At 42.2% G+C, this 18152-nt stretch overlaps 1 protein-coding gene across 1 annotated transcript; it reads left to right on the top strand.

The window, feature by feature from the left end:
* Positions 1 to 572: 572 nt before the first annotated feature.
* On the top strand, positions 573 to 8342 carry LOC125297512 (ribonuclease inhibitor-like). The gene is given in 8 exon segments (XM_048247870.1): positions 573 to 831; positions 1379 to 1433; positions 2057 to 2230; positions 2756 to 2929; positions 3056 to 3220; positions 3936 to 3982; positions 7390 to 7625; positions 7627 to 8342. Coding segments are annotated over 8 exon segments (1410 nt in total). The 3' UTR covers positions 7927 to 8342.
* Positions 8343 to 18152: the final 9810 nt, after the last annotated feature.

Raw genomic sequence — 18152 nt, 5'->3', positions numbered from 1 at the left:
CATGCTGACTCCCAATTCTAAAATGGAAATACCAACAACCATGACTGAACTCTTCATCCACTTCCTACTCATACAGACTAACAGGAAGAACCAGAGATGTTTTTTTGCCAAAGTGAAACCAACAGGCGGGAGCTCCTGAAGAGACACAAGGAACACATACTGAGATTGTCTGAACTGGCTTTTTTTAGCAACTGCAAAAGGGCAACATCTTGTTTAGCCAAAAGGATCTTGCAGAAAGTGGCATTGTTGACCATGCCATTGAAGAACACTCTGAGATGTGCACACAGATCATCAAGAAAGACCGTACTTTCTATAAAACAACATTCTACTGCTTTGTTCATCTGAGTGTCCAGGAGTTTCTGGCAGCTCTCCATGTGTTCCATAGTTTTGTGAGTAAGAACTATAAGGTGCTGGAACCCTTTTCAGAGCAGATGTGTGCACTTTCCAACCAAGCCCAAACAACCAGTTCCCAACCAGAGGACATGCTGAAGAGCATAAATAAATCAGTCTACATGAAGTCATGGAGAAGCCTTAAGTCTTTTTTTAAACCCAGAGTTCCTCACAAAGACAAGATGTTGGGAGGAGAGGAGAGGCCTGAAGATTCCCACAAAGAGGGTTCCTGTCAAAACGAGATGCCATTGCATGTTCTGTTCAATGGAGCAGTGGACAAATCCTTACAGTTTGACGGTGGGCACTATGATCTTTTTCTGCGCTTCCTTCTGGGAATAACACTGGAGTCCAATCAAGACCTACTGGGAGGCTTACTTCCACAGATAAAGGAAAGTTCAGCAAGTCTCGAGACAACCACCAAGTACATCAAGGGCATTCTTAGTGAGGATGGCCATTCAGTTGAGAGATGTCTGAATCTGTTCCTCTGTCTACTTGAAATGAAGAACAACTCAGTTTCTGAGGAAATTGAACAGTATGTAATATCTGGGAAAGAACTCACACCAGCCCAGTGTTCATTACAGGCATACATACTTCTAATGTCAGAGGAAGTATTGGATGACTTCAATCTGACAATGTACAGAACATCCCAGGAGGGTCGCAAAAGATTTCTCATTGTGCTGAGGAGCTGCAGAAAGGCTCGGTAAGTCAGTAAGGAGATGGCATTTAGAGGGTTTTGCATTTGAACTCTTCAAATATATATACATATGCATATATGCAATCTACTGTCTCCTCCCATTGTAGATTGAAGGGCTGTGGTCTCAGTGAAAAAATCCTGTGGGGTTATATCCGCTAATCTCCAATCTGAAAGTGCATGCCTGAGGGAGTTGGACCTGAGCTCTAATCCCCTGTGTGATGCTGGGGTGGAGTGTCTGTCTGCTGGACTGAAGCACACATACTGCACACTGGAGACACTGAGGTCAGTATGCAGTCTTTAACCAGACAGCCATTTGTCCACACACATACTGCACACTGGAGACACTGAGGTCAGTATGCAGTCTTTAACCAGACAGCCATTTGTCCTCACACATACAGTACACTGAAGTCAGTATGCAGTCTTTAACCAGACAGCTCTCACACGCAACACGCTGGAGACACTGAGGTCAGTATGCAGTCTGGGGGCAATCGAGGCCTACTGGTTAGGGCTTCAGGCTTGTAACCGGAGGGTTGCCGGTTTGATCCCCGACCAGTAGGAACGGCTGAAGTACCATTGAGCAAGGCACCTGACCCCTCACTGCTCCCCGAGCGCCGCTGTTGTAGCAGGCAGCTCACTGCGTCGGGATTGGTGTGTGCTTCACCTCACTGTGTGTTCACTGTGTGCTGAGTGTGTTTCACTAATTCACGGATTGGGATAAATGCAGTGACCAAATTTCCCTCACGGGATCAAAAGAGTATACTTATACTTTAACCAGACAGGCATTAGCCATCCTTATTACCACCAAGCAAATTATAAACACAGCTAACTGTCTCTGGTCAGTTTGTTGCTGAGACATTGTTGCTAGCCACTTGCTGAACAGGTATCCATCTAGCCACTTGCTTAACAGGTATCCCTCTAGCCACTTGCTTTACAGGTGATTCTGATTCTCTTCTGTCTGTCATCTGACTGCAGACTGGCTGGCTGTAGTCTACGTCGAGATTCCTGTAGAACTCTTTCATCAGTTCTCCAGTCAGAAAGCTCACAGCTGATAGAGTTGGACCTGAGCTCTAATCCTCTGAAGGATTCTGGAGTGGAGCTGTTGTCTGCTGGACTGAGGCACATTAACTGCAGACTGGAGACATTGAGGTTAGTCATGTGAAGTACACTAACTGCAGACTGGACACACTGAGGTTAGCCAAGTGAAGTACACTATCTGCAGACTGGACACATTGAGGTTAGCCAAGTGAAGTACACTAACTGCAGACTGGACACATTGAGGTTAGCCAAGTGAAGTACACTATCTGCAGACTGGACACCCTGAGGTTAGCCAAGTGAAATTAGATGTGCAACATCTCTATTTGCTCAACAGCATGGGAAAGATCATTCAGAATGTATTAGCAATTTACATATTTGGAAAATGTCATCAATACTTCAGTATCCAGAGATGCGTACACTTATTTATTTCTGAGATACAATCAATCAAAGCTCATTTTCTAGAACAGAGTATATAAATTAATTTAGAAAACAAACTATCCTGGATTTGAATAACCCATCAAATCTCCATATTTTCATCATTTTTATACAAGCATATGTGTGTGTGTTCTCCTTAATTAAATATATATTTCCATAAATGTACCACAGTACACATAACATGCATGTGCTCTCATGCAGACTTGCTGACTGTGAACTCACAAGTACTGGTTGCCAAACACTGGCACTGGTTCTCCAGTCAGACAACTCCCACCTGAAGAATCTTGACCTGTCCAACAACGACTTGACTGATTCTGGAGTGAAGGAGCTGTGTGCTGCTCTGGGACATCGGAGCTGTAAACTGGAGCTGTTGAGGTCTGTGTTTGTGCTACAAAATGAATGTTTACCAGTAACAGTGAAGTTATACAACATCCTGTTTTGTATTGATCTTTTCTATTGAGTGATGACTACATTTCCTGATAAAGAATCTGTGTCCTTTAGGCTCTCTGGTTGTCTGATCTCACAGAGAGGATGTGATTTTATAGTCTCAGCGCTGACATCAAACCCTGACTCCCTCCTCACTGAACTCGACCTGAGCTACACTCACCCAGGAGACGCTGGACTACAGATGCTGTCAACAATTCCTTGTGGTCAAATGAAGGTCAAGTAAGTTGCGTGAGTTTTGAAGGTCAAGTAAGTGGTAGGAGTTTTGAAGGTCAAGTATGTTGCGGGAGTTTTGAAGGTCAACTACGTGGTAGGAGTTTTGAAGGTCAAGGAAGTGGTAGGAGTTTTGAAGGTCAAGTACGTGGTGTGAAATTTGAAGGTCAAGTACATGGCGTGAGTTTTGAAGGTCAAGTACAGTACGTGGCGTGGCGTGAGTTTTGAAGGTCAAGTACATGGTGTGAGTTTTGAAGATCACGTTAGATACTGTCAACACTGCCTGAGAACAACGTTTGCAAAAGAACGTTAAGGGTTGTTTTAGGACATGTTTGTGCATGCCTGTTGCAGCCACTCTGAAGTAGTCAAAGGCGATTCAAAATGAGTCAGAACAGTTGAGACAGGACCAATCGTCAAAATTTCCACCACTATAGTTCACCAAAACCAACCAGAAAAGGGACTCAAAGTGCTAAATACCGGAATTGTCCTTTAAGCCCGAACCAGAGCAGTTCACACCAATCAAAAGAAAAAAAAAACTAAAACAGCGAGAAGGATGTTATGGTTCAGGATTCATGGTAGGTTATTGATGCTCTGGTTGGTTATGTCTATCCAATTGAGAGAGCAGAGGCATTTTCCCATTAACATGCCCCATAATCTTATCCCAATACAACTAGAAACAAAACAAACTCAGAATTGTTGTTTTTTGTTCTCTTTTCTTCCACAGTGCAGAGAACAGTTCAGAAAGCATGCTGAAGAGAGGACTGAAGAAGTGTAAGACATCAGTGCTTTTGTGTTGTGATATGTGACATCAATCAATCAATCAATCAATGGGACATTATTCCTTTATAAACACATTTGTGAAGCGTTTTTACAATTTGTCAAGACTGGATATTGAATGCAATGAGAAAATATAGTCAAGTCAAGTCAAGTCAAGTTTATTTATATAGCACATTTCATACACAGAGGTCATTCAATGTGCTTTACATAAACAAAACCAAACGATAATAACAAATAAAAGCATAGAAGGGCAATATAGTCAAAGAATAGTTAAAAGGTAAAGATCATAATAAAAAGAAAACATAAAACACAAGGTAAAATCATTTAAAAATAAAGGATAATTAGTAAGCAAAAACAAAGGCAAAAGTAGTAAAAAAAGTAATAAAAGACAAAGTAGAATAATTATCGAGGGCAGATTCAGCAGGCAAGTTAGCAGAAAGCTGAGAACAGTTTGGTCTTAAGTCTAGATTTAAAACTGGCTACAGTTGGGGCCTTTTAATGTCATCCGAAAGTTGGTTCCACAGCTGAGCCGCATAGCAGCTAAAAGCTGCTTCACCATGTTTAGGTCTAACTGTAGGTTTTACTAGCAGGTTTTTCACCTGGGACCTGAGAGGACGAGAAGGTGTGTACTGCTGAAGCAGTGACTTACTGGAAGCCAGTGCAAGGACTTAAGAATTGGAGTAATGTGGTCAGTTCTTTTAGTTTTGTTAGAGTCCTAGCTGCTGCATTTTGTATCCCCTGAAGCTGTTTAATAGTCTTTTTTTGAAGGCCTGTGAACAGTCCATTGCAGTAATCAACCCTGCTGGAGATAAATGCATGAATGAGTTTTTCTAAGTCATGTTTTGACATCAGCCCTCTGAGTTTGACAATATTTTTTTGGTGGTAAAAGCTGATTTAGTTATAAAGCTTTCATGTGGCTGTTGAAATTTAGATCACTGTCAATTAATACACCAAGGTTTTTTAACAGTATCCTTTGCCTTCAACCCTTTTGTGTCAAGGAGAGTGACAACCCTAAGTCTTTCCTCATTTTTACCAAATATAATTACTTCAGTTTTTTTCTTTGTTCAGCTGAAGAAAATTTTGAGACATCCAGGTGTTGATTTGTTCTATACACTGACACATAGATTCAAAGAGGACCATAGTTGTTTGGTGATAGAGCTAAGTAAATTTGTGTGTCATCTGCATAGCTATGATATGAAATCAAATTATTTTGAATGATTTGTCCAAGTGGGAGCATATAGAGGTTGAATAATAGTGGCCCCAAGATCGACCCTGGGGAACACCACAGGTCAAGGGCGTTGGTGTTGAGGTACAGTTTCGATGGCAACAAAGAAGCTCCTTTCTTGTAGATATGATTTTAGCCAGCTGATAACTATGCCTGTAAATCCAACCCAGTGTTCTAGTCTGTGTAGTAAAATATTGTGATCAACAGTGTCAAATGCTGCACTAAGGTCCAGTAGCACTAGGACTGATGTTTTACCTGAATCTGTGTTTAGGCGTATGTCATTGGAAACTTTAATGAGAGCTGTTTCAGTGCTGTGATTTGCCCGAAAACCAGACTGAAAGTAATCAAAATACCCATTTGATGTTAGGAAGGTGGTTAATTGATTAAAGACTACTTTTTCAATAATTTTGCCGATAAAAGGTAGATTGGATATGGGCCTGTAATTGTTTAGCATGGAGGCATCCAGGTTATTCTTCTTGAGAAGTGGCTTTACAACAGCTGTTTTCAGTGACTTAGGAAAAGTGCCAGACAGCAATGATACATTTACAATTTGAAGGACATCCGCGCTATGAGGTGAAAAACAGTTTTGAAGAAATTGGTAGGCAGAGTGTCTAAGACACATGTGGAAGGGCTGAGATTCTGTACCGTTTTTTCAAGTGTTTCAGTAGTCTATCAAGCTGAACTCTCTGACATCAAGTTTAGTTTCCCTTTGTTTGTTGCTGGAAGTTCAGGTTGTTGAATTTGTAATTGAGCAGATATGTTGAGTCTGATTTTGTCAATTTTACCTTTAAAAAAAGATGAAAACTCATTGCATTTATTAGTTGAGAGAAGTTCAGGCTAATTGTGAGGGGGATTTGTTAACTTATCAACAGTTGAAAATAGAATACGAGTGTTATTTGAACTTCTATTGATAATGTTAGAAAAGAAAAGACTGTCTTGCTTTGCATATTTCAGAGTTATATGTCGCGGAGCATCTCTTTATGGATTTCATAGTGGATCTGAAGTTTGTATTTACGCCATTTTCTTTCAGTCTTCCTACACTCTCTTTTTAGAAGTTTAACTGCTGGATTTAGCCTCCATGGTGCTTTCTGTTTGTCCTTAACTTTCTTGAATTGTAATGGAGCAATGTCATCCATAATGTTTGGCATTTTTGCATTAAAGTGATCAAATAAGTCTTCAGAGTCTGACAGTTGACTTGACTTTAGTGAAAGTGCTTGCTCAAAGAGAGCACTTGTCTGATCATTTATGATTCTCCTTTTTACCATCATAGCTGTGTTTTTTGTGTGTGGGGACATAGACACATCAAAGAACACGCAGAAAGGATCAGATAAGGCCAGGTCTTTAACAGCTGTAGAGACATCGAGACCCTTTATGATAACAAGGTCGAGGGTATGTCCGAGAGAGTGTGTTGGCCCCTGTACATGCTGTGTTAGGGAGAAAGTATTGATTAGTGCAATGAATTCCTTGGCATAATTGTTTTCAGGATTATCCACATGCAAGTTTAGATCCCCTGATATAATAAGACAGTCATATAGGTCCATTTCAAGTATAAGTATAAGTATATTCTTTTGATCCTGTGAGGGAAATTTGGTCTCTGCATTTATCCCAATCCGTGAATTAGTGAAACACACACAGCACACAGTGAGGTGAAGCACACACTAATCCCGGCGCAGGGTTAGGTGCCTTGCTCAAGGGCACTTCAGCCATGCCTACTGGTCGGGGTTCAAACCGGCAACCCTCCGGTTACAGGTCCGAAGTGCTAACCAGTAGGCCACGGCTGCCCCAAGTAGTTAAGCTCACGGTTGATCTCATAGTGTAATGGATCAATAGAAGTTTGATAGATTGTGCAGTAATAGAACTGTTATTCTGCTGCCCCCTAAAGATATTATATATGAATAGCGCTTAGCCTTTTTGTTGACATTAGCATCTTGTCTGTCCTTGTCTTCTTGACAGGGCTCGACATTAATGATTGCCCAGTTCCCCTTGGCTACCAAATTGTTGGCAACCAAAACCTCATGCCTGGTTGCCAAGCTGGCAATCACTTAAGTTAACATTGAGCCCTGCTCCTTGACTGTGTGTGTGTGTGTGTGTGTGTGTGTGTGTGTGTGTGAGAGAGTACAGTTTATGTTATTTTTATGTTCACTGTGATGTGAGGTGATGTGTGTTGTGTGTGCAGATGCCTGTGAGCTCACACTGGACCCAGACACAGCACACATACGTCTCCTCCTGTCTGAAGGGAACAAGAAGGTGATGTGGGAGAGTGAGAAGCAGTCGTATCCTGACCACCCAGACAGATTTGATGTGTGGCCACAGGTCCTGAGCAGACAGCCCCTGACTGGACGCTGCTACTGGGAGTGTGAGTGGTCAGGGAAGTGGGCGGATATGGGAGTGGCCTATGAAAGCATCAACAGGAAAAGGAGACTGGGACGACTGTGGACTGGGATACAATCACAAGTCCTGGTGTCTGAAGTGTGAAAATGGTTTCCTTTTCTGGCACAATAAAATCAAAACGGACATTCCTGCTCCCCCTTCAGGCATCAGTAGAGTAGGAGTGTATCTGGACCGTGAGGCCGGCAGTCTGTCCTTCTACAGGGTCTCCTCGGACACTCTCACACACCTGCACACGTTCTACACCACACTCACTGATGAGCACCTTTATGCTGGTGTTGGGCTTTGGCCTGGGTGCACTGTGTCTCTGTGCCAGATCACATGACCTTCTGTGTCCTGCAGCATCACACACACACTCATACTCACACACACACACACACACACTCACACACACACACATACACACACACACAAACACTTCCAGATCACATGACCTTCTGTGTCCTGCAGCATCACCCACACACTCATATACACACTTACACACACACACATACACACACACAAACACTTCCAGATCACATGACCTTCTGTGTCCTGCAGCATCACACACACACTCATACTCACACACACACACACACACACACACACACACACACACACACTCTCACACACACACACACAAACACTTCCAGATCACATGACCTCCAGTGTCCTTGTTTTTGTCTCTCTATAAGACATACTGTATATCATCACAAACTCAAACTGCTTTAGTCTCTCTCTGTATGACATGTCACTATAGTTGTATATGTGGTGTCAAATCCAAATTAAATAATACAACATCAAAAGAGGTCCGCACACTGTGGATGTATACTGCAGATGATGGCTTTAATGCACTCCGGAGCATTGGTGAAGCAAGCAAGCAAGTGAAAGCTAAGCTAAGCAAAGTGAGCTAACATCCTCTGGCTGTTGTCCAGCCTTTATACCCCTTCAAGTCATCCCAGAAAAGACCCTCATGTTTACAAATAACTGACCAAGTAATATATGGTACTTCACCTTTGCCCTCTCATCCTGTTATTCATACATTCTTTAGGTTGTGCCATTCTTTAGGTTTTGCTTACATTTCCTGGCACCAAACCTTATCTATGCCATTTTCTGCCAGGCCTGCTCTTTCACTTAAACCAGTCTTCCTTTCCCACACTGAACATACTACAGACTTCAGTTTCACAAAACAATGATATTACACAGAATAAAGATACTACATAAAATATATATAAACTAAAGGATATATGTCAATAAAAGTCACAACATATATTCCTTGGACTTAATGCTCAGTGTCCCTGTGCTAGATGCCTCTGATGTCCTTAGTGCTCAGTGTCCCTGTGCTAGATGCCTCTGATGTCCTTATTGCTCAGTGTCCCTGTGCTAGATGCCCCTGGTGTCCTTAGTGCTCAGTGTCCCTGTGCTAGATGCCCCCCGGTGTCCTTATTGCTCAGTGTCCCTGTGCTAGATGCCCCTGGTGTCCTTAGTGCTCAGTGTCCCTGTGCTAGATGTCCCTGGTGTCCCTGTGCTAGATGCCCCTGGTGTCCTTATTGCTCAGTGTCCCTGTGCTAGATGCCCCTGGTGTCCTTAGTGCTCAGTGTCCCTGTGCTAGATGCCCCTGGTGTCCTTATTGCTTAGTGTCCCTGTGCTAGATGCCCCTGGTGTCCTTAGTGCTCAGTGTCCCTGTGCTAGATGCCCCTGGTGTCCCTGTGCTAGATGCCCTCGGTGTCCTTAGTGCTCAGTGTCCCTGTGCTAGATGTCCCTGGTGTCCCTGTGCTAGATGCCCCTGGTGTCCTTATTGCTCAGTGTCCCTGTGCTAGATGCCCCTGGTGTCCTTAGTGCTCAGTGTCCCTGTGCTAGATGTCCCTGGTGTCCCTGTGCTAGATGCCCTCGGTGTCCTTATTGCTCAGTGTCCCTGTGCTAGATGCCCCTGGTGTCCTTAGTGCTCAGTGTCCCTGTGCTAGATGCCCCTGGTGTCCTTATTGCTCAGTGTCCCTGTGCTAGATGCCCCTGGTGTCCTTAGTGCTCAGTGTCCCTGTGCTAGATGCCCCTGGTGTCCTTATTGCTTATTGCTTAGTGTCTCTGTGCTAGATGCCCCTGGTGTCCTTAGTGCTCAGTGTCCCTGTGCTAGATGCCCCTGGTGTCCTTAGTGCTCAGTGTCCCTGTGCTAGATGCCCCTGGTGTGTATCCTCAGCTCCTCATTTACCATCTGGTACTGCAGCCAAGGACAAGCATAGACTGCAGCATATCATTCGCTCTGCTGAAAGAGTGATTGGCTGCTGTCCGCCATCCCTCCACGACCTGCATGCCTCCAGGGCCCTGGGGCGGGACGGTAGGATTGTGGCCGACCCGTGGACAATCTCTTGGAGCCACTCCCCTCCGACAGGAGACTGTGATCCATCAGGACCAAAACCTCACAGAACAAACTCAGTTTCTTCCTGACTGGCCTCAACAACAAAGCCCAGGACCCCCACTGTCACTGACACTTTAGTCTTACCTTGACCCCCACTGACACCATACCGTGACACTGCACTACTAAGAGATATGTAATAACATGTAATAACACATCTCTTCCACTTTGTTCTCTGTCTCATCCTAACATGTTGTCTACTTATTGAGTCATTGTATTTTATGTATTTTTAATTATTGTATGTCTTGCACCTTGAGACCAAAGCAAATTACTTAAACCTGGTTTCTGATTCTGATCCCCCGAAATAGCTGCCCGAAGCCATTACCATAAAGGTATACCTTACCAAGATGGCCGTCGAGTGGTGAGACTTGCCTATAGACCTCTGAAGTTTGCCTACAAAAAAGCTGCCATCTTTGAAATCTGGTATCTTGTGATTTTTCTTATGGGAAAATAACATGGGAACTTTGAATTATCGCACCTGTTAAACTGGATATGTGTAAAGCATGTGCATTTTGGCGATCTATAAGTGAAATTAAATTGAAATTGAAAAATAATTAAAAGTGTATCATGCAAAATAAGCGATTGCATAAATCCCCCCTCCCTAAAAATGACTAACCTAAATCAAAAATCCTAAACTTAAAAACAGTGGTCCAACCAATTGGTGCTAATAGTCTCACAGTTAGTGAACCATGCACCTTTGCACCATGACCTTGAGCCAAACACCCTCCCAGAAGCTGTTTTCCCTTGGTCGAACATTGGTCGAGTAGCGCTATCAGGCGAATACAGAAACGAATGGCTTGTGCAGGCGAGATACTCTATTGGAACCAATAGAATATCTCGTAAATTACCCCACTAATAAAAACCCTGAATGCTACGAAACTTCTACAGTAGTACAAATACGTTCTGTACTCATAGCACAAGGCATTGGAAAGTTTGTAAGTATTATTAGTTAGTATCATTGCACTTTTAATGAAGGACAACATGTCCGAAACGTTGTGCTAAATAAATCCGCTTTTGGGAGCTCTAATTATAGTGCATGAAAATGCACTGTACTGTTCTTCTTTTTATAGTGCATGAAAATGCACTGTACTGTTCTTCTTATTATAGTGCATGAAAATGCACTGTACTGTTCTTCCTAGGCAACTTCTTATTACAGTGCATGAAAATGCACTGTACTGTTCTTCCTAGGCTTCTTATTAGAGTGCATGAAAATGCACTGTACTGTTCTTCTTATTATAGTGCATGAAAATCACTGTACTGTTCTTCTTTTTATAGTGCATGAAAATCACTGTACTGTTCTTCTTATTATAGTGCATGAAAATCACTGTACTGTTCTTCTTTTTATAGTGCATGAAAATCACTGTACTGTTCTTCTTATTATAGTGCATGCAAATGCACTGTACTGTTCTTCTTATTATAGTGCATGCAAATGCACTGTACTGTTCTTCCTTACTTAGGACATGTGGGCTTTGTATTTTTCTGCTTTTCTACTTTTTAAACTATTAATTAAAAACTATTAAAAATTCCCCCATAGACTTAACATTGGGCTGATGACATCACAATAGGGCCCTTAAAATCCCTTGTGCCAAAATCCAAGGTAAAAACACATTCAGAAGCCCCTGCTCAAGTTTAACTTTAAAAAGCACACTACCCACAAATCCACCAACAAATGGTCACAAACACAATACAAATGGCCCATCCAACAGCAGTATATAGTATGCGGCATGTCATTGGGGTTATCAAGTGGGCACCCTCATTCACCGATGTTTCGTTAAGTTAGGCCCACGACACCTCATGAAGGCTTAACAGTGACACCAGCGTCCTGGAGACACTCCCCTCCATGCTGCCACCATATTACCACATTAAAATATCCAATACCCAAAATACTCTTAACCAGCCCAGGCATGGTCAAGGTTGGCTAGGTTGGTCCGTCCCGTTGATGTGGACTGAACCATAGCCATAAGTCATTTAAACCATGAGGAGCTAACATTATAGACATTATAAAAAAGGTTTAATATCAAATTCCTCATTTAAACCATGAGGAGCTAACGTTATAGACATAATAAAAAGGTGTAATATAAAATTACTCATTTAAACCATGAGGAGCTAACGTGTTCAGAAAGGCAATCCAGAATGTTTCACGTCGAAGGAGTTTCTTATTATGGCTCTAGGTGATTGGTTCACCTTTTCAACACATATATACCTCAATGAGGGTACTGTACGTGGCCATATCCCAATCAAAGGCTGAATACCTGCCTCCACTGGCCCTTGCAATTACTATTGGTTATTGGTTCCAGCACTAGCGTGCGGCTATCTAAATCGGCACGGGGGAAGCATAGACTTCCAAAGGCCTGGACTCCAAGTCACTGCTTAACCTGATAATCTGGTTTGAAAATGTGATCCTCATTTATGTATATTAAGCGGTTAAAGACCTTGTTTCACGCAAGGTATCAATTGATCAGTTCCTCTCTGATCCCTGGAAAGGTCACCATCCACCCCACCCCCTTTCCAGCTTGGCTCACCAGTGTAAAGTCGACTGTGGCGCCTAGAGGGTTAAGCAATTAGAATCCTCGGCCAGGTGGCCAGGCCACCTGCATCAACTGTCAGTTTCTCAGACTTTAAGCATACAATTTCATTTTCTTAAAGACTACATATTCTGTTCCACTGCTTCCTCTGTCCACAACTGTTTCAAAATAAAAGTCCTCACCACAATAATTCACTGTTAAACAATTCAACCATTTAAACTATCCACCTATTTAACTGTTCAGCCATTCCAACTATATTAAACCACCACCGCTCAGGTAAATAGTAAGTAGTAAACAAACTGTGTAAATCATTACTAACTAGATGTACCGCATAGCGGTACAAAATATGACCGCCGCTCAGTCCTGTACATCCGTTCCGCGAAAATAAATCACACTTCAATTTGTCTCCATATTTTACTCCATCCCCACTCTTGAAACTTTTGTGTATGCTTATTTGGCATGCCTGAGTGTGTGTGATGTGGCTGCACAGAAAGTACCCTACTGGTGCTGAAAAGGTGAATAGATTGTAGAATAGCCAAAGAAGATGTAGAATTGTTATAAAACCTTTAAAATCTCTAAACAATCACAAGTAGGGCAGTTCATCACAGTTCATCCATTGCAACTGGATTGATGAAAGGTCACTTACACCTGTAGGCTACATTGTATTTGGGAAAAGCAAAAGGTATCAGCATAATGTTATTTATTTATTTATTTTTTATGTATTTATAAACAAAAACCATCTCTGTCAGTTCCATGCCGTTTTCAACAGCTATCAAAAACAAAGGTCATTTTTGGATGGATGGATTTTTTGTGAATGTTTCTTCTTCTACATAAGATTTTAGTCATCTTTAGTTCATGTAATACTTTATTGTCAATGCACAAATTAAGTAACAGTAGTCTGAAACGTTATTGTTAATGCACAAATTAAGTAACAGTAGCCTAGTCTGAAACGAAATGCTGTTTTACATCTAACCAGTGGTGCAAATAACTGACATGTCCAAATGGGCCTTGATGAAATGCGTCGCTAGACTGTTCATACACATTTTAACGGGCCAAAGTTGAAGAGCTTTGTCCGTTATTGTTAGTGCAAAATAGGTTGATTCATGTTCCCTTGCATTGTTTAACTGAGGTCCATGGCTAGTCTGGCTTTCATCAGACCAAGCTCAATCTTTTAAGAAATCAAAAAATAAATAGCGGGCAGATCAGGCTGGGTTCACCCAGCCTAGTCCATAGGCACCCGATATTGTTTAATTTTCCGATTGAGATATAGCCTTCACGCTTTCTGGCTATTCTAAATGCAAAATGCATCAGGGAGTTATGACAAAACGGTAACTAACAAACTAGATCCTAATAGAAAGTTGTTAGCTTCCCTAAGCTACAGGTAGGATTATAAGGTAGGCCTAATGACAACATAAATTGTCAATAGGCTATGCTGGCGACACAAATAAAATCTCCTTTGGAAACCAATGGCTTACGCCTTACAGTATCAAGCGGACTTAAACTGTCATATCGTGGCGAAAAGTTGTAATAACATTCACGCAGCTCCATGAGTCAAGGAAAGCGCGAATGAAGTAGCCACTTCTAAATGGGACCCACTACACAGTAGCTTAAGGTGTTTTGCTAAAGCAGCCATAATGAAATGAAGGTGTCATTGTTTGGATACTTCACACACACGTGCTTTTTAATTTCACAGACTACAACTACCAAGCTGTAATCAAAGCACATCGATTCCCCTCACACCCTGCACGACTTAAAACAAAATAAACAGGCGCCTCAGTCTCACGCATGTATAGGCAAAACTGTATCAGACCGGGTGTAACGTTGGTAAATCTTCCATTGCACAGAATGATTTTGTAGCACGTGCAATAAATGACAGTCGAAAGATACAAACAGTGCTGCTATACATTTGCTTGGTATAACTGCATTTATAGTTTTCTACAAATGCAATAAATCAAATGCCTCCATCACTCAACCAACGCTAACGGTAACATTACCTAGGTCCTTATTGATATTACAAGATTAACGTGCCTGCAGTAAAAAACCAAGCATGTCCGATAAACATCCTCAGATTTATTTCGGGCTTCAAGAAGAAATGGGAATTACACTTCATGTGAACATCGTCCTATCCTTATTAGATGTTCGCTGCGGTAAATTACAGTCCTTGTATGAAGCGTCCATTGTTTTTTCCAACCCACTTTTAACTTCCAACAAAATTACGCCTCACTGCAAACGATCGCCATCTAGTGGACAAACGATAAACGACCAATACTGAAAATGCAGCCATGATGATGATGATGAATATTTATTTTGGCTTTCTTTTAATCCTACTGATTTTCATTTTTTACCGGGGGCAAATCACAAATGAGTGATTATGAGCCAGGTTGATGTGGGCCCTTGAGACCAACATACCATAAAAAGATTCACAGAGAACTGTTTCTGCCCTACCCTCCTTTCGGGGGTCCAGTCCAGCGGGGGCTGCAGATGAAAACGAAAAAAATGACGGTTCCATGCTATCCATGTGGGGTACATGCCCACCAAGTTTTGTGTACCCCGGTCTTTCAGTGTCCCGAATCCTTGTTGGTGTAATGTCACTAAATGTACACATAAATTATTTTATTGTAAGGCCCCCATGAACGAAAGTACACAAAACTTGGCATGTATTCAGAGGGTGTCATAATGATCCTACACTTTTAATTTCGTGCAGTTTTGACCTTGTCAGCCAGAGATATTGAGATGAAAACACTTAATTTTTGCTTTTAATTTTTAACTAGGTGGCGCTATACATGAAATAAGTGGTAATGGGATGGGTTGACATGCCCCCTTAAGACCAACATACAAAAAAAAGGTGGACCCCCTAGGCCCTACGGTTCTCGAGATATTCACAGAAAACTGTCTCCGGCCACCTACAGGCCAGTTGGTGTATAGTAATATAAATTAATTTATTGTGTGGCCCCCCATGAACAAAATTCCACGAAACTTGGCGTGCATTCAGAAGGTGTCAAAATGATCCTACACTTCCAATTTTGTGCAGTTTTGACTATGTTAGGTCACAGATACCTACAATTACAACACCTCATTTTTACTTTTTTGTGTTTAACTAGGTGGCGCTATACATGAAATTAGTGGTTATGGAATGGGTTGACATGGCCCCTTGAGATCAACATACAAAAAAAATGGTCCTCCTAAACCTTACGGTTCTCGAGATATTCACAGAAAACTGTGTCTGCCCTACCCTCCTTTCGGGGTGCAGTCCAGCGTGGGGCTACAGATCAAAACGAAAAACGATGGTTCCATGCTATCCATATGGGGTTACATGCCCACCAAGTTTTGTCTACCCCGGTCTTTCAGTGTCCCGGGAATCATTGACGGAAATTTGGACATCACTAAAAAAAAAAAAAAAAAAAAAAAAAAAAAAAGAAAAAAAAAAAAAATCTGACTAAACCTATATGAAAAATAATAAATGGCAGAAAAAAAACCAAATGCATGTAGCGGTAGGCTGGTCTTTTTTGCTGTAGAGATTTTCCATTTACTACATACAGTAGGCACTCTGATTCCATGTATGGGGCACATATATATTATTCAGATGACACACAAACACAAGTAGACAAGACCTGTTTAGTTCAAAGCTCACTTGCCACGGCAAGGCACAGATCAGGAGTGAGATGACGACAAGACAAGAGACAATGTTAGAATTTGTTTTCTTTTGTTGTTTTTGTTGATGTTTTTGTTGTTGTTTTTTCTTAGCTGACAAAGACACACACATCACAAGGACATGAACACACACAAAAGAACACATGTCCTAAAATGGTCAGGGAAATAGATAATCAACAGTGTAAATCATTACTAATAAATGGCTGACAATTTTTTTTTTTATGTAGCAGGCCTTTTGCTGTAGAGATAATGACTATCCATATCCATATCCTATCCATACAGGGCGGCATTCCCATCATCTTGTGATAGACTATGCATGGCCTAATGGCTCTCCTGCCCGTGTCACCACCTCTGCTCCTGTTGCGAGCACCATGGCCAGATCTGCCTGCGCTGCCGAGTGGAGAGAATTTGGCGCAGCTCGGACTAGGCCTACTGTCATTCTCATTCACGACTCCCCACACTGCCTCTACGCCCCCTAACTATCCTATGAGCACTTCGACCTTGTCTAACATACCCAGTGGCATTAGACAAAGGCTCCACCACGTTACTGTCGCCCGATTGTGGAGAGGCACACGCTCAGAAGACAGAAGCTAAGCTTATGGATATTAGGCTACCTCCAGCCTCGTTCGCCACACCACTAACACCCTGCTAACTTCCCGATGAACACTCCGAACCCGTGAAACATTATTCCCACCAGTGACATTGGGCAAACGATTCAACGTTTGTGCTTGGTGTAAGCTAATCTATGGAGTAAACTCTCACTTTGTCCAGCTGCATCATTGCAAGGCAGGGACGCATCTGAAGCCTCACTAAACGAATCACCGTCATTTTCTGAAGGCAGATATTCCCCTTCAGAATCAGGGTCCGCGAATAGAAGACCCAAAACTTCATTTCAGGTAAACGTTTTTGATGCCATTAGACAATAATCTAATGCAAATACTCGCTGACGTTGACAATATCGCTCTGACAAAGTGGCTCACACGCACACTAGCTCCGGTATTTCATGCACTGATTCAATGCGCTGTAAAGCATGTCGTTTTTTCGACTCGGGGATGACGTATGACATGTCTGCCATCTAGTGGAGTGGAGGTCGAGCGAAATATGACACCCCTATTTGACTAAATCGGCCGTTTTATTCAGTAATCGCATCTTGTCGAGTAAAAGACCGTGGCGCCTAGAGGGTTAAATCATGTGTTTTGGCTTTCACACACAGATATCAGCAGATCCACAAATCCCACCTGCAGAAGAAGTTTCAGTGTCTGATTGAGGGAATCCCACAGCAGGGAGACACCAGACTCCTCCATGAGATCTACACAGACCTCTACATCACAGAGGGGGGAAGAGGAGAGGTCAATGATGAACATGAGGTCAGACAGATAGAGAGGGCATCCTGGAGAGAAGCAGCACGAGGCAAACCCATCAAATGCAGTGACATCTTTAAACGCTTCCTGGAAGAGGAAAGACGCAGAAACCTAACTGGATCAGAGGACATAGGACAAATTAAACATTCTGGTTTTCTCTGAGTGCAACGATGATAGACAGACATCATTTGGACAAAATATAGAGTATTAACCTCCGTTGCTCAGCCAAATGCCTTCCTGTTCGTCCTGTTATCACGGAGTTAGGCCTACAGGCGATAAAACGATTTTTGATGGTCACAAGTTTACTTCATTAGGGACTGTTAGTTATTTATTTAAGGGGCTACCGAGGAGTTTGGGGAGCATTAGTCCAAAAAAGACGTGACCCTCCCTCGCCAGCAATACATTTTTTCTATGACCCTCAAAGTGATTATGAAAAAAATCACTGTCAACTTTTTTTTCGGTTTATCGCCTACTGTATTTTAACGTTTTTCATATTTGGCCATAAGCCGTTTATCATAGGCTATCACGAAACCAAACTACAAAGGCGAACACTTTAACAGGGGAATTAATTGGGCATGAATCATGCTGAACGCTATTTCGCTACCTTAGAATAATAAGGTTCTAT

This window comes from Alosa alosa, chromosome 7 (assembly GCF_017589495.1).
Source record: "Alosa alosa isolate M-15738 ecotype Scorff River chromosome 7, AALO_Geno_1.1, whole genome shotgun sequence".
Classification (NCBI taxonomy): domain Eukaryota; kingdom Metazoa; phylum Chordata; class Actinopteri; order Clupeiformes; family Clupeidae; genus Alosa; species Alosa alosa.
This window is presented reverse-complemented; position numbering and strand designations above follow the sequence as displayed.